The 26,866-nt window shown below is 42.2% G+C and overlaps 1 protein-coding gene across 4 annotated transcripts in view; it reads left to right on the top strand.

Moving 5' to 3' along the window:
* The window catches only part of tcea1 (transcription elongation factor A (SII), 1), a 33,653-nt gene extending 9,606 nt beyond the window's left edge, over positions 1-24,047 (top strand). For 2 of the 4 annotated variants that reach the window (XM_082971388.1, XM_082971389.1), the window contains exons 4-8: positions 6,910-7,052; positions 10,609-10,820; positions 12,820-12,966; positions 23,538-23,609; positions 23,759-24,047. In XM_082971388.1, coding sequence (XP_082827514.1) covers positions 6,910-7,052; positions 10,609-10,820; positions 12,820-12,966; positions 23,538-23,609; positions 23,759-23,767 — 583 coding nt within the window. In that variant the 3' untranslated portion in view covers positions 23,768-24,047. 4 annotated transcript variants of the gene reach the window in all.
* The last annotated feature ends 2,819 nt before the right edge of the window (positions 24,048-26,866 follow it).

The following is a 26,866-nucleotide window of genomic DNA, read 5'->3' as shown; positions in this document are numbered from 1 at the left end:
AAAGCCATCCTTTCTTGGGGAATGCTGCTTTTTAGTTAGCTTTGCGACAGTACCAAAAAAAGACATTTTGGATTGTTCTTATTCTCCTCAATTAAGTTGGAAAAATATGATGATCGAGCGGCAGTGAGGGCTCTTCGATACTGAACGGTACTGTCTTTCCAAGCTTGTCGGAAGACTTCCAGTTTGGTGGAGCGCCATTTCTGTTCAAATTGTCTGGAAGCTTTCTTCATGCCTCGGGTATTTTCAGGGAGCTAGTTTCTTGTGACATGTTTTTTGTTTGTTTTTAGCGATACGACTGCATCTAGGGTATTACGCGAGGTTAAATTTAGATCCTCAGTTAGGTGGTTAACTGATTTTTGTCCTCTGACGTCCTTGGGTAGGCGGAGGGAATCTGGAAGGGCATCTAGGAATCTTTGGGTTGTCTGAGAATTTATAGCACAGCTTTTGATGATCCTTGGTTGGGGTCTGAGCAGATTATTTGTTGCGATTGCAAACGTAATAAAATGCTGTGGCAGTGAGTAGGTCCGGAGACATGTTGGACAAAACCCACTGAGTCGATGATGGCTCCGAAAGCCTTTTGGAGTGGGTCTGTGGACCTTTCCATGTGAATATTGAAGTCACCAAAAACTTGAATATTATCAGCCTTGAGGAAGGAACTCAGTGAGGAACGAGTGAGAATACGGCCTGTTAACAGTAGCTATAATAAGTGATTGAGTAGCTGCATAGATTTCATTACTAGAAGCTCAAAAGACAAACGCAGTAATTTTTGGGGTAAATTGAAATTTGCTGTTGTAAATGTTAGCAACACCTCCTTCTTTGCAGGATGCGCGGGGGATGTGGTCACTAGTGTAACCAGGAGGAGAGGCCTCATTTAACACAGTAAATTCATCAGGCTTAAGCCATGTTTCAGTCAGGCCAATCACATCAAGATTATGATCAGTGACTAGTTCATTGACTTTAACTGCCTTGGAAGTGAGGGATCTAACATTAAGTAGCCCTATTTTTAGATGTGAGGTATCACAATCTCTTTCAATAATGACAGGAATGGAGGAGGTCTTTATTCCAGAGTCCTTTAGGTGCTTTTTGGAAAACTCCAAGCGGTCTTTTTAGTGAGTGGTGGCTTCGGTCTTGCCACTCTACCATAAAGGCCTGATTGGTGGAGAGTTGTAGAGATGGTTGCCCTTCTGGAAGGTTCTCCCATCTCGACCATCGGGTTCTTGGTAACCTCCCTGACCAAGGCCCTTCTCCCCGATTGCTCAGTTTGGCCGGGCGGACAGTTTTAGGAAGAGTCTTGGTGGTTACAAACTACATCCATTTAAGAATGATGCACACTACTACTAATGCTACTACACACTACTCTACTGTTACTGCCCACTACTACTACTACTTCTCTACTACAACATACTACTCTACTACTACTCTAATACTACTACTACACACTACTCTGATACTACTACTACTACACACTACTCTACTGTTACTGCCCACTACTACTACTCTACTACTACTACTACACACTACTCTACTACTCTACTACTACTCTACTACTACAACATACTACTTCTCTACTACAACATACTACTCTACTACTACTCTAATACTACTACTACACACTACTCTAATACTACTACTACTACACACTACTCTACTGTTACTGCCCACTACTACTACTCTACTACTACAACATACTACTCTACTACTACTCTACTACTACAACATACTACTCTACTACTACAACATACTACTCTACTACTACAACATACTACTCTACTACAACTTCTGTTACTACTACTACAACATACTACTCTACTACTACGACAACACTACTACAACACTACTACTACTACTACACACTACTACTACTACTACTACACACTACTCTTCTACTACTACACACTACACTACTACTACTACACACTACACTACTACAATACACTACTACACACTAAACTACTACTACTACTACTACTACTACTACTACACACTACTCTACTACACACTACTACACACTACTACTACAACACACTACTCTACTACTACTACAACACTCTACTACTACTACAACACACTACTCTTCTACTACTACATACTACTCTACTACTCTTCTAACACTACAACACCCTACTATACTACTACTACTACACACTACTCCTCTACTACTACTACACACTACTCTACTACTACTACACAGTACTTTACTACTCCTCTACTACTACTACTACACACTACTCTACTACTACAACACACTACTCTTCTTCTACTACTACTACTACTACTACTACTACTACTACATACTACTCTACTACTCTTCTACTACTACAACACACTACTCTACTACTACTACTACTACTACACACTACTCTACTACTACTACACACTACTCTACTACTACTACTACACACTACTCTACTACTCCTCTACTACTACAACTACACACTACTCTTCTACTACTACTACTACTCTACTACACACTACTCTTCTACTACTACACACTACTACACACTACTACACACTACTACTACAACACACTACTCTACTACTACTACAACACACTACTCTACTACTACTACAACACACTACTCTTCTACTACTACTACTACATACTACTCTACTACTCTTCTAACACTACAACACCCTACTCTACTACTACTACTACACACTACTCCTCTACTACTACTACACACTACTCTACTACTACTACACACTACTTTACTACTCCTCTACTACTACTACTACACACTACTCTACTACTACTACTACAACACACTACTCTTACTACTACTACTACTACATACTACTCTACTACTCTTCTACTACTACAACACACTACTACTACTACTACACACTAGTCTACTACTACTACACACTACTCTACTACTCCTCTACTACTACACACTACTACAACTACACACTACTCTTCTACTACTACTACTACACACTACTCTACTACTCCTCTACTACTACACACTACTACAACTACACACTACTCTTCTACTACTACTCTACTACACACGACTCTTCTACTACTACTACTACTCTACTACTACTACACACTACTTCTACTACAACTACTACTACACACTACTCTTCTACTACTACACACTACTCTACTACTACTACTACACACTACTCTACTACTACTACTACTACTACTACTACTACTACATTGGGTCACTAGTACAGTGTCTCCCTCTCAGGGCAGTCCTGAATCACAGCAAGAGATGTAGCTACTTACTACTACTACTACTACTATTACTACTACCTCATTAATGTGATGATGGCTATTTTATCAAATCAATTAACTATGTTTAATTATTACGTGATTAAATGAATTATGTAACAATTATGTAACAACTCATTGGCAATCTTGCGGCACCACTGGAAAAGTTTCATGAGTTGCCGTTTCCCAAATTAACTCAATATCAGACTCTATCATATTAGTCATCCATTAATTATTACCTCATAGCAGTCTCATTCTGAATGTCGTTGACTTCAAATCTGCACGAACCTAAATGATGATTCAGTGATACACAAATTGGCTTAATTATTTATTTACTAACGAAATAATCACACAGAATTATATAAACACACACACAGGATAGATTATATGTTGATTACTAACATAATGCAATGAAAAGTCCCTAGTGGACTAACCCGATATGACGCCTTGGTACACAATGAAAAGTCCCTAGTGGACTAACCCGATATGATGGCTTGGTACACAATGAAAAGTCCCTAGTGGACTAACCTGATATGATGGCTTGGTACACAATGGAAAGGGAGGGGCATGTATGGAGAGGGAGAGACTGTCAACTTATTGTACATACATATGGAAGCTATGCTCATGGGAATATGAATACTTTGCACATGAACGACTGCTCATTCGAAAATAATTGCAGTGTGTATATATATATATATATATATATGTATGTATGTATATATGTATATATATATGTATGTATGTATGTATGTATGTATGTATGTATGTATGTATGTATGTATGTCTTTGTATGTCTTTGTCGTCTCTCTGTTGAAATCGCCCGGTCCATCTATTGGGAGTCATTCGACAGAAGTGTCTGGTTTGTGAACCAGAGGTCACAATGTCCTTTGTAGTTGTAGGCTTGCTTTGTTCTGGAAGTGTCTGTTAGGATGGATACATCAGACGTACACCACGGCGTTGAGGGTTGTTTCTCGTCTTCGGTCGAGTTTCTTAGACAGTATCCTTCAGATGTTACACACTCTTTGGAGATCTTCCTCGTGTCTTTTGTCAGAGTTCTAGACTACTTTACTGCAGACTGTAAATGTCTAGTCTTCACCTTCACTCGTCGAGAGTTTGAGGGTCTTACCATTTGTAACATATCCAGCTTGCACCGCACGTGTTCTGGTCTGGTAGAGTGTAACCATTCGTCAGTTGTGTAGCCACCGCTCCACGCTGTCTGGTCTCAATGGTTGATTATTCAGCTAGAACCACTTTACACACTGGCAGCAAGCCGGCATGTTTGTCTAAAATGTTAATTCTTTAGGAGTCCTTTTATAAGCACTCTGGCAAAAGGGGCGTTCTATCCATTTGGCATAATGTCTGTGCTTACGTGGGTGTGGTTACTGACTGTGTAAAACTTTACATGAAAATCAATTCTCATTTAGAAGGCTAAAATCACATTTCATCTTCTCACAAATAGTTTCGTATTTAACCTCTCTGGGCTAGGCGGGACGAATTCGTCCCACCTACGCAACAGCCAGTTGAATCCCGTGGCGCGATTTTCAAATACCTTTAGAAATGCTATTACTTCAATTTCTCAAACATATGACTATTTTACAGCATTTTAAAGACAAGACTCTCGTTAATCTAACCACACTGTCCGATTTCAAAAAGGCTTTACAACGAAAGCAAAACATTAGATTATGTCAGCAGAGTACCCAGCCAGAAATAATCAGACACCCATTTTTCAAGCTAGCATATAATGTCACATAAACCCAAACCACAGCTAAATGCAGCACTAACCTTTGATGATCTTCATCAGATGACAACCCTAGGACATTATGTTATACAATACATGCATGTTTTGTTCAATCAAGTTCATATTTATATCAAAAACCAGCTTTTTACATTAGCATGTGACGTTCAGAACTAGCATACCCCCCACAAACTTCCGGGGAATTTACTAACAATTTACTAAATTACTCACGATAAACGTTCACAAAAAGCATAACAATTATTTTAAGAATTATAGATACAGAACTCCTCTATGCACTCGATATGTCCGATTTTTAAAATAGCTTTTTGGTGAAAGCACATTTTGCAATATTCTAAGTACATAGCCCAGCCATCACGGGCTAGCTATTTAGACACCCAGCAAGTTTAGCCTGCACCAAAATCAGATTTACTATTACAAAAGTTTGATTACCTTTGTTGTCTTCGTCAGAATGCACTCCCAGGACTGCTACTTCAATAACAAATGTTGGTTTGGTCCAAAATAATCCATCGTTATATCCAAATAGCGGCGTTTTGTTCGTGCGTTCCAGACACTATCTGAAATGGTAAATCAGGGTCGCGAGCATGGCGCAATTCGTGACAAAAAAAATCTAAATATTCCATTACCGTACTTCGGAGCATGTCAACCGCTGTTTAAAATCCATTTTTATGCCATTTTTCTCGTAAAAAAGCGATAATATGCCGACCGGGAATCTCCGTTTAGGTAAACAGACAAAGGAAAAGAAAGCATTCGGTCGACGCGGGCACGAGCATGAGTCTCACAGTACTGTAACCAGCCACTACCCAAACGCGCTACTTTGTTTCAGCCAGAGCCTGCAAAGCCACGATTCAGCTTTTTGCCGCCTTCTGAGAGCCCATGTGAGCCGTAGGAAGTGTCATGTAACAGCAGAGATCCTTTGTAATGGATAGAGATGGCAAAGAAGGCCAAGAAATGGTCAGACAGGGTACTTCCTGTACAGAATCTTCTCAGGTTTTGACCTGCCATTTGAGTTCTGTTATACTCACAGACACCATTCAAACAGTTTTAGAAACTTGAGTGTTTTCTATCCAAAGCCAATAATTATATGCATATTCTAGTTACTGGGCAGGAGTAGTAACCAGATTAAATCGGGTACGTTTTTTTATCCAGCCGTGTCAATACTGCCTCCTAGCCATAACAGGTTAATCATTTAAGTTTTACAACATTTAGATGTAACTCGGTGACGAATACATTGTAAGCTGTTAAGATACAATGTTTCCGTTTAGAAATATTGTTTCATTATCCACTTTTAGATGTTAGCGTTTTGGTGGGAAGAATCTCTTTTGTAACAAAAGGGTTCTGTTCCCTCAATACTTCCTGGCAAGGGAGAGAGAGTTCCTGCAAGGTATCTACGACCGGCATCAAACTGGCCAACTCCCCCAGGAGAGGGGGGGGTCTTGAAACCTTTGATTAGCCGCCACCTTTGATCTCCATCCAGGAGGGCAAGTCATGACACTCACCTGCACAGTGTCTCCCTCTCAGGGCAGTCCTGAACCACGGGAATAGAGATGCCTAGTTAGTAGTAGTACACTACTACTACACTAATACTACTCTACTACTACACACTACTCTGCTACTGCTATTACACTACTACACTACCTCACCTGCACAGTGTCTCCCTCTCAGGGCAGTCCTGAACCACAGGAATAGAGATACCTAGTTAGTAGTAGTACACTACTACTACTACACTACACTAATAATTCTACTCTACTACTGCTAGTACTAGTGCTACTACACACTACTCTACTACTGCTATTACTACACTACTATCACACCAGTACGGTGTCTCCCTCTCAGGGCAGTCCTGAACTACAAGAAGAGGTAGCTAGATGGCTACACCAACCTGGCTAAAGACGCCTGATAACCTGTCTGTTGTTGTTGTTGTTGTTTGCTACAGTAATGACTCCAGCAGTAAGAATGAGCCTGTTGATGTGATGCCCTCCATCTCCCTGATCTCCACGTTCCCCCAAGCCCCCTCCACCTCCGACTCCGTCAGGATCAAGTGTCGTGAGATGCTGTCCCAGGCTCTACAGGCTGGAGGTAAGACCCAACACCCTACTGTGCTGGTTCTAGACCCAACACCCTACTGTTTAGCATGTCCCAGGCTCTACAGGCTGGAGGTAAGACCCAACACCCTACTCTACAGGCTGGAGGTAAGACCCAACACCCTACTGTGCTGGTTCTAGACCCAACACCCTACTGTAGAGCATGTCCCAGGCGCTACAGGCTGGAGGTACGACCTAACAGTACTGTGCTGGTTCTAGACGCAACACCCTACTGTGCTGGTTCTAGACCCAACTCCTTACTGTAGAGCGTGTCCCTCTACAGGCTTAACTTCTTGGGGCTAGGTGGGACGCTAGCATGCCACCCGTGGTGCACCCTATCAACAGCAGGTGCATTTCAAGAGCGGCAAATTTGAAACCAAATAAATGTCAAAATTCAAATTTTTCAAACATACAACTATCTTACACCCTTTGAAAGATAAACATCTCCTTAATCTAACCACGTTGTCCGATTTCAAAAAGGTTTTACGGCGAAAGCATAAAGTTAGATTATGTTAGGAGAGTACATTGACAATAGCTGTGTGTAATGTTTTGTCAATTCAAAGACAGGGTCACCAAAACCATAAAACCAGCTAAAATGATGCACTAACCTTTGACAATCTCCATCAGATGACACTCCTAGGACATTATGTTAGACAATGCATGCATTTTTAGTTCTATCAAGTTCATATTTATATCCAAAAACAGCGTTTTACTATGGCATTGATGTTGAGGAAATCGTTTCCCTCCAATAACCGGCAGTCAAGTCAGCACCACAAATTAAATAATTAAAATGAGAAAACATTGGTAAAATATTATATTGTCATTTAAAGAATTATAGATTTACATCTCTTGAACGCAATCAACTTGCCAGATTTAAAAATAACCTTACTGGGAAATCACACTTTGCAATAATCTGAGCACTGCGCCCAGAAAAATATGCTTTGCTATACAGACAAACGGCCATGTTGGAGAGATCTAAAATCGAAAATACTATGTAAATAATCCATTACCTTTGATTCTCTTCATCAGATGTCACTTCCCGGAATTCCCAGGTCCATAACGAATGTAGTTTTGTTCAAAAAAGCTCATCATTTATGTCCAAAAATCTCCGTCTTGTTAGCACATGATCTAAGCCAGACGGACTTCTCGTCATGAACGAGGGGAAAAAATATATTTACGTTCGTTCAAACATGTCAAACGTTGTATAGCATAAATCATTAGTGCCTTTTTTAACCAGAACATGAATAATATTCAAGGTGGACGAATGCATTCTCTTTTAAAACGTATTGGAACGAGGGTACCCAACATGAACTCGCGCGCCAGAGTCTAATCGGCCATCACTGTTCCATGGCTCTTGTTCGGTCAGATCTCACAGTAAAAGACTCAAAACACTTTGTAAAGGCTGGTGACATCTAGTGGAAGCAATAGGAAGTGCCAAAACATTAATCAACCCCTGTGTGTTTCAATGGCATAGGCTTAAAGGTAATTCAACACATCAGGTATCCACTTCCTTTCAGAAAATGTCTCAGGGTTTTGCCTGCCAAATGAGTTCTGTTATACTCACAGACACCATTCAAACAGTTTTAGAAACTTTAGGGTGTTTTCTATCCATATATAATAAGTATATGCATATTCTAGTTACTGGGTAGGATTAGTAACCAGATTAAATTGGGTACGTTTTTTTATCCAGCCGTGAAAATACTGCCCCCTAGCCCCAACAGGTTAATGGAAGCCTCTCAAATATAATCCTGGTAGAATCAGGAATTCCCCAGGGTAGCTGTTTAGGCCCCTTGCTTTTTTCAATTTTTACTAACGACATGCCACTGACTGAGTAAAGCCAGTGTGTCTATGTATGTGGATGACTCAACACTATACACGTCAGCTACTACAGCGACTGAAATGACTGCAACACTCAACAAAGAGCTGCAGTTAGTTTCAGAGTGGGTGGCAAGGAATAAGTTAGTCCTAAATATCAAAAACTAAAAGCATTGTATTTGGGACAAATCATTCACTAAACCCTTAACCTCAACTAAATCTTGTAATAAATAATGTGGAAATTGAGCAAGTTGAGATGACTAAACTCCATGGAGTAACCCTGGATTGTAAACTGTCATGGTCAAAACATATTGATACAACAGTAGCTAAGATGGGGAGAAGTCTGTCCATAATAAAGCGCTGCTCTGCCTTCTTAACAACACTATGAACACTATCAACAAGGCAGGTCCTACAGGCCCTAGTTTCTACCTTCTTAACAACACTATCAACAAGGCAGGTCCTACAGGCCCTAGTTTCTACCTTCTTAACAACACTATCAACAAGGCAGGTCCTACAGGCCCTAGTTTCTACCTTCTTAACAGCACTATCAACAGGGCAGGTCCTACAGGCCCTAGTTTTGTCGAACCTGGACTACTGTTCAGTCGTGTGGTCAGGTGCCAAAAAAAAGGACTTAGGAAAATTACATTTGGTTCAGAACAGGGCAGCACGGCTGGCCCTTAGATGGACACAGAGAGCTAATATTAATAATATGCATGTCAATCTCTCCTGGCTCAAAGTGGAGGAGAGATTGACTTCATCACTACTTGTATTTATGAGAGGTATTGACATGTTGAATGCACCGAGCTGTCTGTCTAAACTACTGGCACACAGCTCAGACACCCATCCATACCCCACAAGACATGCCACCAGAGGTCTGTTTAACCTACTGGCACACAGCTCAGACACCCATCCATACCCCACAAGACATGCCACCAGAGGTCTGTTTAACCTACTGGCACACAGCTCAGACACCCATCCATACCCCACAAGACATGCCACCAGAGGTCTGTTTAAACTACTGGCACACAGCTCAGACACCCATCCATACCCCACAAGACATGCCACCAGAGGTCTGTTTAAACTACTGGCACACAGCTCAGACACCCATCCATACCCCACAAGACATGCCACCAGAGGTCTCTTCACAGTGCCCAAGTCCAGAACAGACTATGGGAGGAGCACAGTACTACATAGAGCCATGACTACATGGAACTCTATTCCACATCAGGTAACTGATGCAGCAGTAGAATCAGATTTAAAAATAGATAAAAATACACCTTATGGAACAGCGGGGACTGTGAAGCAACACTAACATTGGCACAGACACATGTATACACACACACGATAACATACGCACTATACACACATGGATTTAGTACTGTAGATATGTGGTGGAGTAGCGGCCTGAGGGCACACAGTGTGTTGTTAAAATTGTATAAACTGCCTTAATTTTGCTGGACCCCAGGAAGAGTAGCTGCTGCCTTGGCAGGAACTAATGGGGATCCATAATAAACCCCAGGAAGACTAGCTGCTGCCTTGACAGGAACTAATGGGGATCTATAATAAATACAAATACAGGCTGGAGGTAACTGGTTATATACCACCACTATACAGATCAGTATTACTACTGTTAGATGCTGTCCCAGGCTCTACAGGCTGGAGGTAACTGGTTATATGTGTAAGAACAGCTGTTGGATTAGTCCACCTGACCTCCGTGTTTCTCTCCTCTTCTCCAGATGACTACATCGCTATAGGAGCTGACTGTGACCAACTGGCAGCTCAGATTGAAGAATATATCTTCTGTGAGTTTAAGAACACAGACCCCAAATATAAGAACCGTGTCAGGAGTCGAATCGCCAACCTGAAGGACATCAAGAACCCCAACCTCAGGAAGAGTGTTCTCTGTGGGAACGTCTCCCCCGACCGCATGGCCAAGATGACCGCTCAGGTAGGCTACCTGACCCCCTGAACTCTAACCTCTACCATAACCCTTGACCTCTAAACCTTACTGTTAGACCGCATGGCCAAGATGACCGCTGAGGTACCCCCTAACCCCGACCTTAACGTGCTCTGTGCTAACAGGAGATGGCGAATGATGAGTTGAAGCTGATAAGGGGCGTCAGGGTAGCCTAGTGATTAGAGCGTTGGACTAGTAACCGAAAGGTTGCTAGATTGAATCCCTAAGCAGACAAGGTAAAAATCCGTCGTTCTGCCCCTGAACAAGGAAGTTAACCCACTGTTCCTAGGCCGTCATTGTAAATAAGACTTTGTTCTTAACTGACTTGCCTAGTTATAGGTTAAATAAGGAAGAACCTGACCTCTAAACCCTGACCCTAACCCCTGACCCTGACCCTAATGTCTTCCTGCTAACAGGAGATGGCTAGTGATGAGCTGAAGCTGATAAGGAAGAACCTGACCTCTAAACCCTGACCCTAACCCTAATGTCTTCCTGCTAACAGGAGATGGCTAGTGATGAGCTGAAGCTGATAAGGAAGAACTTGACCTCTAAACCCTGACCCTGACCCTAACCCTAATGTCTTCCTGCTAACAGGAGATGGCTAGTGATGAGCTGAAGCTGATAAGGAAGAACCTGACCTCTAACCCCTGACCCTAACCCTAATGTCTTCCTGCTAACAGGAGATGGCTAGTGATGAGCTGAAGCTGATAAGGAAGAACCTGACCTCTAAACCCTGACCCTAACCCTAATGTCTTCCTGCTAACAGGAGATGGCTAGTGATGAGCTGAAGCTGATAAGGAAGAACTTGACCCTAACCCCTGACCCTAACCCTAATGTCTTCCTGCTAACAGGAGATGGCTAGTGATGAGCTGAAGCTGATAAGGAAGAACTTGACCTCTAAACCCTGACCCTAACCCTAATGTCTTCCTGCTAACAGGAGATGGCTAGTGATGAGCTGAAGCTGATAAGGAAGAACCTGACCTCTAAACCCTGACCCTAACCCTAATGTCTTCCTGCTAACAGGAGATGGCTAGTGATGAGCTGAAGCTGATAAGGAAGAACTTGACCCTAACCCCTGACCCTAACCCTAATGTCTTCCTGCTAACAGGAGATGGCTAGTGATGAGCTGAAGCTGATAAGGAAGAACCTGACCTCTAAACCCTGACCCTGACCCTAATGTCTTCCTGCTAACAGGAGATGGCTAGTGATGAGCTGAAGCTGATAAGGAAGAACTTGACCTCTAAACCCTGACCCTGACCCTAATGTCTTCCTGCTAACAGGAGATGGCTAGTGATGAGCTGAAGCTGATAAGGAAGAACTTGACCCTAACCCCTAACCCCTGACCCTAACCCTAATGTCTTCCTGCTAACAGGAGATGGCTAGTGATGAGCTGAAGCTGATAAGGAAGAACTTGACCTCTAAACCCTGACCCTGACCCTAACCCTAATGTCTTCCTGCTAACAGGAGATGGCTAGTGATGAGCTGAAGCTGATAAGGAAGAACTTGACCTCTAAACCCTGACCCTGACCCTGACCCTAATGTCTTCCTGCTAACAGGAGATGGCTAGTGATGAGCTGAAGCTGATAAGGAAGAACCTGACCCTAACCCCTGACCCTAACCCTAATGTCTTCCTGCTAACAGGAGATGGCTAGTGATGAGCTGAAGCTGATAAGGAAGAACCTGACCCTAACCCCTGACCCTGACCCTAACCCTAATGTCTTCCTGCTAACAGGAGATGGCTAGTGATGAGCTGAAGCTGATAAGGAAGAACCTGACCTCTAAACCCTGACCCTAACCCTAATGTCTTCCTGCTAACAGGAGATGGCTAGTGATGAGCTGAAGCTGATAAGGAAGAACCTGACCTCTAAACCCTGACCCTGACCCTAATGTCTTCCTGCTAACAGGAGATGGCTAGTGATGAGCTGAAGCTGATAAGGAAGAACCTGACCTCTAAACCCTGACCCTAACCCTAATGTCTTCCTGCTAACAGGAGATGGCTAGTGATGAGCTGAAGCTGATAAGGAAGAACCTGACCAAAGAAGCCATTAGAGATCACCAAGTGTCCCAGACCGGAGGAACCCAGACTGACCTGTTCACCTGCGGCAAGTGCAAGAAGAAGAGGTGCACCTACACTCAGGTAATATACCATCCACTATATAATACACCTCCTCCTCAGGTAATATACCATCCACTATATAATACACCTCCTCTCAGGTAATATACCATCCACTATATAATACACCTCCTCTCAGGTAATATACCATCCACTATATAATACACCTCCTCTCAGGTAATATACCATCCACTATATAATACACCTCCTCTCAGGTAATATACCATCCACTATATAATACACCTCCTCCTCAGGTAATATACCATCCACTATATAATACACCTCCTCCTCAGGTAATATACCATCCACTATATAATACACCTCCTCTCAGGTAATATACCATCCCCTATATAATACACCTCCTCTCAGGTAATATACCATCCACTATATAATACACCTCCTCTCAGGTAATATACCATCCACTATATAATACACCTCCTCTCAGGTAATATACCATCCACTATATAATACACCTCCTCTCAGGTAATATACCATCCACTATATAATACACCTCCTCCTCAGGTAATATACCATCCACTATATAATACACCTCCTCCTCAGGTAATATACCATCCACTATATAATACACCTCCTCTCAGGTAATATACCATCCCCTATATAATACACCTCCTCTCAGGTAATATACCATCCACTATATAATACACCTCCTCTCAGGTAATATACCATCCACTATATAATACACCTCCTCTCAGGTAATATACCATCCACTATATAATACACCTCCTCTCAGGTAATATACCATCCACTATATAATACACCTCCTCCTCAGGTAATATACCATCCACTATATAATACACCTCCTCCTCAGGTAATATACCATCCACTATATAATACACCTCCTCTCAGGTAATATACCATCCACTATATAATACACCTCCTCTCAGGTAATATACCATCCACTATATAATACACCTCCTCTCAGGTAATATACCATCCACTATATAATACACCTCCTCTCAGGTAATATACCATCCACTATATAATACACCTCCTCTCAGGTAATATACCATCCACTATATAATACACCTCCTCTCAGGTAATATACCATCCACTATATAATACACCTCCTCTCAGGTAATATACCATCCACTATATAATACACCTCCTCTCAGGTAATATACCATCCACTATATAATACACCTCCTCTCAGGTAATATACCATCCACTATATAATACACCTCCACTCAGGTAATATACCATCCGCAATATAATACAAATCCTCTCAGGTAATATACCATCCACTATATAATACACCTCCTCTCAGGTAATATACCATCCACTATATAATACACCTCCTCTCAGGTAATATACCATCCACTATATAATACACCTCCTCTCAGGTAATATACCATCCACTATATAATACACCTCCTCCTCAGGTAATATACCATCCACTATATAATACACCTCCTCTCAGGTAATATACCATCCACTATATAATACACCTCCTCTCAGGTAATATACCATCCACTATATAATACACCTCCTCTCAGGTAATATACCATCCACTATATAATACACCTCCTCCTCAGGTAATATACCATCCACTATATAATACACCTCCTCTCAGGTAATATACCATCCACTATATAATACACCTCCTCTCAGGTAATATACCATCCACTATATAATACACCTCCTCTCAGGTAATATACCATCCACTATATAATACACCTCCTCCTCAGGTAATATACCATCCACTATATAATACACCTCCTCTCAGGTAATATACCATCCACTATATAATACACCTCCTCTCAGGTAATATACCATCCACTATATAATACACCTCCTCTCAGGTAATATACCATCCACTATATAATACACCTCCTCTCAGGTAATATACCATCCACTATATAATACACCTCCTCTCAGGTAATATACCATCCACTATATAATACACCTCCTCTCAGGTAATATACCATCCACTATATAATACACCTCCTCTCAGGTAATATACCATCCACTATATAATACACCTCCTCTCAGGTAATATACCATCCACTATATAATACACCTCCTCCTCAGGTAATATACCATCCACTATATAATACACCTCCTCCTCAGGTAATATACCATCCACTATATAATACACCTCCTCCTCAGGTAATATACCATCCACTATATAATACACCTCCTCTCAGGTAATATACCATCCACTATATAATACACCTCCTCCTCAGGTAATATACCATCCACTATATAATACACCTCCTCTCAGGTAATATACCATCCACTATATAATACACCTCCTCTCAGGTAATATACCATCCACTATATAATACACCTCCTCTCAGGTAATATACCATCCACTATATAATACACCTCCTCTCAGGTAATATACCATCCACTATATAATACACCTCCTCTCAGGTAATATACCATCCACTATATAATACACCTCCTCTCAGGTAATATACCATCCACTATATAATACACCTCCTCTCAGGTAATATACCATCCACTATATAATACACCTCCTCTCAGGTAATATACCATCCACTATATAATACACCTCCTCTCAGGTAATATACCATCCACTATATAATACACCTCCTCTCAGGTAATATACCATCCACTATATAATACACCTCCTCTCAGGTAATATACCATCCACTATATAATACACCTCCTCTCAGGTAATATACCATCCACTATATAATACACCTCCTCTCAGGTAATATACCATCCACTATATAATACACCTCAGGTAATATACCATCCACTATATAATACACCTCAGGTAATATACCATCCACTATATAATACACCTCAGGTAATATACCATCCACTATATAATACACCTCAGGTAATATACCATCCACTATATAATACACCTCCTCTCAGGTAATATACCATCCACTATATAATACACCTCCTCTCAGGTAATATACCATCCACTATATAATACACCTCAGGTAATATACCATCCACTATATAATACACCTCCTCCTCAGGTAATATACCATCCACTATATAATACACCTCAGGTAATATACCATCCACTATATAATACACCTCAGGTAATATACCATCCACTATATAATACACCTCCTCCTCAGGTAATATACCATCCACTATATAATACACCTCAGGTAATATACCATCCACTATATAATACACCTCCTCCTCAGGTAATATACCATCCACTATATAATACACCTCAGGTAATATACCATCCACTATATAATACACCTCAGGTAATATACCATCCACTATATAATACACCTCCTCCTCAGGTAATATACCATCCACTATATAATACACCTCAGGTAATATACCATCCACTATATAATACACCTCCTCCTCAGGTAATATACCATCCACTATATAATACACCTCAGGTAATATACCATCCACTATATAATACACCTCAGGTAATGACCACTAGAGGTACTAATATTTCTATTGATTCACTGTAATAGATACTTTTGGTTGTATTATAGAAGACCTTTTTGGAGGAGCTGTTTAGATGCGCCTGTCATAGGGGTTCGCTCGGTACAGGGACCGAAATGAAATGAAAAACATTTCAGGCTATTCCGTTAAAACAACTAGAGCGTATCTGGATGTTGTGCATGCCAAAATTAAAATCTTAATTGGTGCATTTGAAACGGTCCTTTTGTGAGGGGCTGCTGGGAACTAGTTCTGTCTGAGGGTGAGTGGTGGGGTCGATAAATCAGGAGGATTCTCCATCGTTTAAATCTCCCAGTAGATTACAATGGAGATGGACAGAGAATATGTCACCACTGCTCAACTATTTACAGTGTGTGTGTCAAACCTCCAACCCCTCGTTATACTGCTGCTCCTCTCTGTTTACCATACATACATGCATAGTCACTTTAGCTATACATTCATGTACATACTACCTCAATTAGCCCGACTAACCGGTGCAAGGTATTTAGCCTCACTACTGTTATTGTTCAGTCTTTTTACTGTTGTTTTTTATTTCCTTATCTATTGTTCCCCTAATACCTATTTTTTTACTTAAAAATAGCACTGTTGGTTAGTCTCTCTGGGCTAGGCGGGACAAAATCGTCCCACCTACGCAACAGCCAGTGTAATCCCGTGGCGCGATTTTCAAATACCATAGAAATGCTATTACTTCAATTTCTCAAACATATGACTATTTTACACCATTTTAAAGACAAGACTCTCGTTAATCTAACCACACTGTCCGATTTCAAAAAGGCTTTACAACGAAAGCAAAACATTACATTATGTCAGCAGAGTACCCAGCCAGAAATAATCAGACACCCATTTTTCAAGCTAGCATATAATGTCACAAAAACCCAGAAGACAGCTAAATGCAGCACTAACCTTTGATGATCTTCATCAGATGACAATCCTAGGACATTATGTTATACAATACATGCATGTTTTGTTCAATCAAGTTCATATTTATATCAAAAACCAGCTTTTTACATTAGCATGTGACGTTCAGAACTAGCATACCCCCCGCAAACCTCCGGTGAATTTACTAAATTACTCACGATAAACGTTCACAAAAAAACATAACAATTATTTTAAGAATTATAGATACAGAACTCCTTTGTGCAATCGAGGTGTCCGATTTTAAAATAGCTTTTCGGTGAAAGCACATTTTGCAATATTCTCAGTAGATAGCCCAGCCATCACGGCTAGCTATTTAGACACCCACCAAGTTTAGCCCTGACCAAAGTCAGATTTACTATTACAAAAGTTTGATTACCTTTGATGTTCTTCGTCAGAATGCACTCCCAGGACTGCTACTTCAATAACAAATGTTGGTTTGGTCCAAAATAATCCATCGTTATATCCAAATAGCGGCGTTTTGTTTGTGCGTTCCAGACACTATCCGAAGTGTAAATAAGGGTCAAGAGCATGGCGCAATTCGTGACAAAAAAATTCTAAATATTCCATTACCGTACTTCGAAGCATGTCAACCGCTGTTTAAAATCCATTTTTATGCCATTTTTCTCGTAAAAAAGCGATAATATTCCGACCGGGAATCTGCGTTTAGGTAAACAGAGGAAAGAAAACAAAGCATTCGGTCGACGCGGGCACGCGCCTGAGTCTCACAGTACTGTAACCAGCCACTACCCAAACGCGCTACTTTTTTTCAGCCAGAGCCTGCAAAGCCACGATTCAGCTTTTTGCCGCCTTCTGAGAGCCTATGGCAGCCGTAGGAAGTGTCACGTTATAGCAGAGATCCTCAGTCTTCAATAAACAGAGGCAAGAAGAACGACACCTTGTCAGACAGGCCACTTCCTGTAAAGAATCTTCTCAGGTTTTGACCTGCCAAATGAGTTCTGTTATACTCACAGACACCATTCAAACTGTTTTAGAAACTTTAGGGTGTTTTCTATCCAAAGCCAATAATTATATGCATATTCTAGTTACTGGGCAGGAGTAGTAACCAGATTAAATCGGGTACGTTTTTTATCCGGCCGTGCAAATACTGCCCCCTAGCCCCAACAGGTTAAAGAAGTCTCGAGGTATTGCTCACCTGAGGTAAAGTACCTTATGATAAGCTGTAGACCACACTATCTACCAAGAGTTCTCATCTATATTATTCGTAGCCGTCTATTTACCACCACAAAGCGAAGCTGGCACTAAGACCGCTCTCAACCAACTCTATAAGGCCATAAGCAAAGAAGAAAATGCTCACCCATAAGCGGCGCTCCTAGTGGCCGGGGACATTAATGCAGGCAAATTTAAATTCAAATTTAAATCAGTTTAACCCAATTTTTATCTGCAACCAGGGGGAACATTTTTTTTAATCTGCAAATCCTAGACCACCTTCACTCCACACACAGAGATGCGTACAAAGCTCTCCCTCACCCTCCATTTGGTAAATCTGATATATTCCTGATTCCTGCTTACAAGCAAAAACTAAAGCAGGAAGCACCAGTGACTCGCTCAATACGGAAGTGGTGAGATGATGCGGATGCTACATTACAGGACTGTTTTGGTAGAACAGGCTGGAATATGTTCTGGGATTCATCCAATGGCATTGAGGAATACACCTTCTCAGTCACCGGCTTCATCAATAAGTGCATCGACGACGTCGTCCCAACAGTGACTGTACGTACATATCCCAACCAGAAGCCATGGATTACAGGCAACATTCGCATCGAGCTAAAGGCTAGAGCTGCTGCTTTCAATGAGCGGGAGACTAATCTGGACACTTATAAGAAATCTCGCTATGCCTTCAGACGAACCATCAAACAAGCAAAGTGTCAATACAGGATTAAGATTGAATCCTACTTCACCGGCTCTGAAGCTCGTCGGATGTGGCAGGGCTTGAAAACTATTACGGACTACAAAGGGAAACCCAGACACGAGCTGCCCAGTGACGCGAGCCTACCAGACGAGCTAAATGCCTTTCATGCTCACTTCAAGGCAAGCAACACTGAAGCATGCACGAGAGCACCAGCTGTTCTGGATGACAGTGTGATAACGCTCTCGGTAGCCGATGTGAACAAAACCGTTAAACAGGTCAACATTCACAAAGCCGCTGGTCCAGACGGATTACCAGGACGTGTACTCAAAGCATGCGCTGACCAACTGTCAAGTGTCTTCACTGACACCGACAGATCCACAGATGATGCAATCTCTATTGCACTCCACGCTGCCCTTTCTCACCTGGACAAAAGGAACACCTATGTGAGAATGCTGTTCATTGACTACAGCTCAGCGTTCAACACCATAGTACCCTCAAAGCTCATCACTAAGCTAAGGACTCTGGAACTAAACACCTCCCTCTGCAACTGGATCCTGGACTTCCTGATGGGCCGCCCCCAGGTGGTAAGGGTTGGCAACAACATGTCTGCCACGCTGATCCTCAACACCGGGGCCCCTCAAGGGTGTGTACTTAGTCCCCTCCTGTATTCCCTTTTCACCTACGACTGCGTGGCCAAACACGACTCCAACACCATCATTAAGTTTGCTGACGACACAAGTGGTAGGCCTGATCAACGATGAGACTGCCTATAGGGAAGAGGTCAGAGAACTGGTAGTGTGGTGCCAGGACAACAACCTCTCCCTCAGTGTGAGCAAGACAAAAGAGCTGATCGTGGACTACAGGAAAAGGCGGATCGAACAGGCCCCCATTAACATCGACGGGGCTGGAGCGGGTCGAGAGTTTCAAGTTCCTTGGTGTCCACATCACCAACGAACTATCACGGTGCAAACATACCAAGATAGTCGTGAAGAGGGCACGACAAAACCTTTTCCCCCTCAGGAGACTGAAAAGATTTGACATGGGTCCCCAGATCCTCAAAAGGTTCTACAGCTGCACCATCGAGAGCATCCTGACCGGTTGCATCACCGCCTGGTATGGCAACTGCTCGGCATCTGACCGTAAGGCGCTACAGAGGGTAGTGTGTACGGCCCAGTTCATCACTGGGGCCAAGCTTCCTGCCATCCAGGACCTTTAAACTGGGTGGTGTCAGAGGAAAGCCCAAAAAATTATCAGACACTCTGTTCACCCAACATAGTCATAGACTGTTCTCTCTGCTACCACACAGCAAGCGGTACCGGAGCGCCAAGTCTAGGACCAAAAGGCTCCTAAACAACCTCAAGCCATTAGACGGCTAAACAATTCATAAAAATCGCCACCGGACAATTTACGTTGACACACCCCCTTGTACACTGCTGCTACTCGCTGTTTGTTTGTTACCTGTGCATAGTCACTTCGCCCCCACCTACATGTACAGATTACCTCAACTAGCCTGTACCCCAGCACACTGACTCTGTACCGGTACCCCCTGTATATAGCCTCCACATTGACTCTGTACCGGTACCCCCTGTATATAGTCTCATTACTAACCGGTGCCCCCACACATTGACTCTGTACCGGTACCCCCTGTATATAGCCTCCACATTGACTCTGTACCGGTACCCCCTGTATATAGCCTCCACATTGACTCTGTACCGGTACCCCCTGTATATAGCCTCCACATTGACTCTGTACCGGTACCCCCTGTATATAGCCTCCACATTTACTCTGTACCGGTACCCCCCTGTATATAGCCTCCACATTGACTCTGTACCGGTACCCCCTGTATATAGCCTCCACATTGACTCTGTACCGGTACCCCCTGTATATAGCCTCCACATTGACTCTGTACCGGTACCCCCTGTATATAGCCTCCACATTGACTCTGTACCGGTACCCCCTGTATATAGCCTCCACATTGACTCTGTACCGGTACCCCCTGTATATAGCCTCCACATTGACTCTGTACCGGTGCCCCCTGTATATAGCCTCCACATTGACTCTGTACCGGTACCCCCTGTATATAGCCTCCACATTGTCTCTGTACCGGTACCCCCTGTATATAGCCTCCACATTGACTCTGTACCGGTACCCCCTGTATATAGCCTCCACATTGACTCTGTACCGGTACCCCCTGTATATAGCCTCCACATTGACTCTGTACCGTTGCCCCCTGTATATAGCCTCCACATTGACTCTGTACCGGTGCCCCCTGTATATAGCCTCCACATTGACTCTGTACCGGTGCCCCCTGTATATAGCCTCCACATTGACTCTGTACCGGTGCCCCCTGTATATAGCCTCCACATTGACTCTGTACCGGTACCCCCTGTATATAGCCTCCACATTGACTCTGTACCGGTACCCCCTGTATATAGCCTCCACATTGACTCTGTACCGGTACCCCCTGTATATAGCCTCCACATTGACTCTGTACCGGTACCCCCTGTATATAGCCTCCACATTGACTCTGTACCGGTACCCCCTGTATATAGCCTCCACATTGACTCTGTACCGGTACCCCCTGTATATAGCCTCCACATTGACTCTGTACCGGTGCCCCCTGTATATAGCCTCCACATTGACTCTGTACCGGTGCCCCCTGTATATAGCCTCCACATTGACTCTGTACCGGTGCCCCCTGTATATAGCCTCCACATTGACTCTGTACCGGTACCCCCTGTATATAGCCTCCACATTGTCTCTGTACCGGTACCCCCTGTATATAGCCTCCACATTGATTCTGTACCGGTACCCCCTGTATATAGCCTCCACATTGATTCTGTACCGGTACCCCCTGTATATAGTCTCCACATTGACTCTGTACCGGTACCCCCTGTATATAGTCTCCACATTGACTCTGTACCGGTACCCCCTGTATATAGCCTCCACATTGACTCTGTACCGGTACCCCCTGTATATAGCCTCCACATTGACTCTGTACCGGTACCCCCTGTATATAGCCTCCACATTGACTCTGTACCGGTACCCCCTGTATATAGCCTCCACATTGACTCTGTACCGGTACCCCCTGTATATAGCCTCCACATTGACTCTGTACCGGTACCCCCTGTATATAGCCTCCACATTGACTCTGTACCGGTACCCCCTGTATATAGCCTCCACATTGACTCTGTACCGGTACCCCCTGTATATAGCCTCCACATTGACTCTGTACCGGTACCCCCTGTATATAGCCTCCACATTGACTCTGTACCGGTACCCCCTGTATATAGCCTCCACATTGACTCTGTACCGGTACCCCCTGTATATAGCCTCCACATTGACTCTGTACCGGTACCCCCTGTATATAGCCTCCACATTGACTCTGTACCGGTACCCCCTGTATATAGCCTCCACATTGACTCTGTACCGGTACCCCCTGTATATAGCCTCCACATTGACTCTGTACCGGTACCCCCTGTATATAGCCTCCACATTGACTCTGTACCGGTACCCCCTGTATATAGCCTCCACATTGACTCTGTACCGGTACCCCCCTGTATATAGCCTCCACATTGACTCTGTACCGGTACCCCCTGTATACAGCCTCCACATTGACCTCGTTATTCTTATTGTGTTACTTTTTATTATAACTTTTTATTTTATTCTACTTAGTAAATATTTTCTTCTTGAACTGCGCTGTTGGTTCGGGGTTTGTAAGTCAGCATTTCACGGTCAAGTCTACACTTGTTGTATTCGGCGCATGTGGCAAATAAAGCTTGATTTTGATTTGAGGTGCTCCAGTCACTTTATGAACTTTGTCCTCACACACATTTCAGCAAACGGGCAGTACCCACACTATATAAGCAAGCTAAAGCCAAAGTTATCAATGAATTGGCCAATGCACCATGTTTTGCGCTTACTACAGATGGCTGGACCTCCAGGCTACAGAGCTACTTAACAGCCAGTCACATGACCCTGGAGTATGATGCTACAGATACCTTTTTGGTTAAGTTAAATGACAGTCATATATTTGTCTCTTTGTAACAAACATAGCATAGTCATATACGATGTCTGAGCCATGTTTCCATATTGAGTACACACATATAACACTCTATTTGTCTGCTGTGGATGAGTAATGGTGTTTTTCACCAAACTGTCATCAGGCCTTATATGACTCATGATCATCTATGGAATCAAACTTTTGGCTTTTCTTCAATACTCAAAATGAACTACACTGTTGGCTTTTCATTTTATTTCTGTACCGGAACCAAACCAAGAGGCCAAGATGTCCATCCAGGACGGGTCTGGTGAAGTTTTCCAGCAGTGTTGTCGGTGGGTACAGTAATCCTGTTTTGTGTTGGTCTTCCAGGTGCAGACCCGCAGTGCTGATGAACCCATGACCACCTTCGTCTTCTGTAATGACTGTGGGAACAGATGGAAGGTATGTTGTCTACGCGCACGCTGTAAACAGACTTACCAAATCCCTTTTGTCTGTTTCACCACATTGTTGAATGTAGGTGTTGTGTTTAACTACATATACACAGTCTCTTCTCTGTCCTCATCTAAGGCTCTTTACTGTTCATCTTCTAGTTCTGTTGAGATCGGGAGAAGGAGACCTTCAGACAGAACCAACCAACCATACAGACGCACCCTCTATTTCTATTGGAAGATATTGTCCATAGCCCCTGTCCCCACCCATCAGCCGTTCAGATGATAAACACTGTTTCTTCTGTTACCATCCAACATTTTATATGTAGTTTTAACATTTAGACAAAACTTGGATCTACAATTTACTATAGATTTTAGCTTCTTCGACCTTCATGAATTTTTATTTTATTTAAATTTACCAGTAAAATTTTATCCATTTGTTTAAAAATAATGTCTCTGTTTTTTTTGTTGTTGTTTTTTTTTGGTCCTGAACAAGTTCTGGTACAAACATCCTCTTGGATGGGTTTCCCAGACCAACATTAAAGGTAGAGTCTGCAATTCATGAAGTAGAGCACAGCATCAGGCCGACCTCTGCAACAGCGATGTGAAGGGCGAGTCTATACTTCAGCTAATCGCAGCACATTGAAGCGTTCATGTGAGCGCGTAACATCTGTTCTAGGTTCATCTTGCTGCTCGTGGAAACGTCATATCACTGAGTCTCAGATGAAGCCTGTCGACCGATTTATGATTTTTCAACGCCGATACCGGTTATTGGAGGACCAACAAAAGCCGATACCGATTAAACTGCCGATATTTTATTTTTATTTTTTATGAATGTATTTCTAATAATGACAATTACAACAATACTGAATGAACACTTTTATTTTAACTTAATATAGTACATAAATAAAATCTATTTAGTTTCAAACAAATAATGAAACATGTTCAATTTGGTTTAAATAATGCAAAAACAAAGTGTTGGAGAATAAAGTAAAAGTGCAATATTTGCCATGTAAAAAAAGCTAACGTTTAAGTTCCTTGCTCAGAACATGAGAACATATGAAAGCTGGTGGTTCCTTTTAACATGAGTCTTCAATATTCCCAGGTAAGAAGTTTTAGGTTGTAGTTATTATAGGAATTATTGACGCGTCGATAATTTCTTTCTACCATTTGTATTTCATATACCTTTGACTATTGGATGTTCTTATAGGCACTATAGTATTGCCAGCCTAATCTAGGGAGTTGATTGGCTTGAAGTCATAAACAGCGCTGTGCCTCAAGCATTGCTAAGAGCTGCTGGCAAATGCAGGAAAGTGCTGTTTGAATGAATGCTTATGAGCCTGCTGCTGCCTACCACCGCTCAGTCAGACTGCTCTATCAAATATCAAATCATAGACTTAATTATAATATAATAAACACAGAAATACGAGCAATTATTCATTAATATGGTCAAATCCAGAAACTAGCATTTCAAAAACAAAACGTTTTTTCTTTCAGTGAAATACGGAACCGTTCCATATTTTATCTAACGGGTGGCATCCATAAATCTAAATATTGCTGTTACATTGAACAACCGTCAATGTTATGTCATAATTATGTAAAATTCTGGCAAATTAGTGCACAGTTCACAACGAGCCAGGCGGCCCAAACTGCTGCATATACCCTGACTCTGGGTGCAATGAACGCAAGACAAATGACACAATTTCCCTTGTTAATATTACCTGCTAACATGAATTTCTTTTAACTAAATATGCAGGTTGAATTTTTTTTTTTACTTCTGTGTATTGATTTAAGAAGGACATTGATGTATGTGGTTATGTACATTTGTGCAACGATTGTGCTTTTTTTTCGCGAATGCGCTTTTGTTAAATCATCCCCCGTTTGGCGAAGTAGGCTGTGATTCGATGATAAATTAACAGGCACCGCATTTCAACAAGAATGTTGTCTTTGCTTTACTAACCACAGTTAGACATTTATTTCTCAAAATGTCTGAAGGACTGCCAGTCACAGGAAGAATCCGTCAATTTAAAGGCAAGGAAATACAAGGAAATTCTCAAAGCTGCTAATGAGAACCTTGACGACCTTGTACCTAGCCGGTGGGGTGCCCCCCCACCCAGGCAGTGGCAGTGCTGGCAACACTAGCTGCAGTAACCCATGGGGAGGGGGGTCACACTCGGACATTCAGAGAGGGGGTATATTATTGTGGCCCTGGTGGCACAAAATCAAAGGTCTGACTGCATGGAGATGCTTAGGGAATATGGTCAATACGGGGGACCGTGTTGTGGGTGTTTCAGGGGAAAGGTTTGACCTCCATCATCTAGGATGTGACAATGGTTAATAAAATCTCTCAATTTCTGCCCATTTTTTTTGCACAGTCTTGCAGGACTTCTCATACAGCTGCAACTGTATATGCATTTGTAAATCAAGACCTTTCTTGAGTTGGGCTCTGGGATGGTGCAACTGTTGAGAATGTGAGCCTTTGGTTGTGTGGGGGGGAAGAGGGTTGAGTGTGTGGGGGGACTTTTTCCAGACATAGGTACAGCAGATCCCCTTATTGTATGGGACACTTTTTAATGTGCCTTTTAGAGGCCATGCAATGCAGTACTCATCTATAAAAGTAAAGCAATTTAGATCCAAAGAGTCCATATTAACAAAGGAAATGGAAGGACTAACAGTACAGTTAGATAGCAATAACAACTGTACCATAGAGGCACAGAATAAGTTAGAGGAAAAGCAAAAAGAAATGGAGGAACTTATTCAAGAAAGATCCAGTGTAATATATTATAAAAAATAAAGCGAACTGGATGGAATATGGGGGGAAAAATGCACCAAATTATTTATCAATCTTCAATATAGAAATGCTACCAAAAAAGAAAGTTGAAACTTGTTACAAATGATGGAGTCATGCATTCACTGAATTATATTTTGAAAGAGGAAGTAAAGTACTTTAAGAATATGTTTTTGTTTCAGTCTCCTCCATCTCCACTAACTGAAACTAATTGTATGGATTTTTTTTCCCTAATAATAATGTAAAATTAACATCTGTACAGAAAGACTCATGTGAAATTACAGAGGAGGAACTTCTTGATGCAATTAAAGCCTTTAAGGATGGGAAAACTCCAGGGCTGGATGGCACACCAGTGGAAGTATACAAAACTTTTTTTGATATACTCAGAGGACCATTATTAGCATGTTTTAACCACTCCTATATAAATGGTAGATTATCGGACACACAACAAGAAGGTCTGATATTATTACTGAAACAGGACC

Source organism: Salmo salar, chromosome 03 (genome assembly GCF_965601325.2).
Source record: "Salmo salar chromosome 03, fSalSal1, whole genome shotgun sequence".
Lineage (NCBI taxonomy): Eukaryota > Metazoa > Chordata > Actinopteri > Salmoniformes > Salmonidae > Salmo > Salmo salar.
Note: the sequence above shows the minus strand (reverse complement) of the source record. Positions and strands in the feature narration are given on the sequence as shown.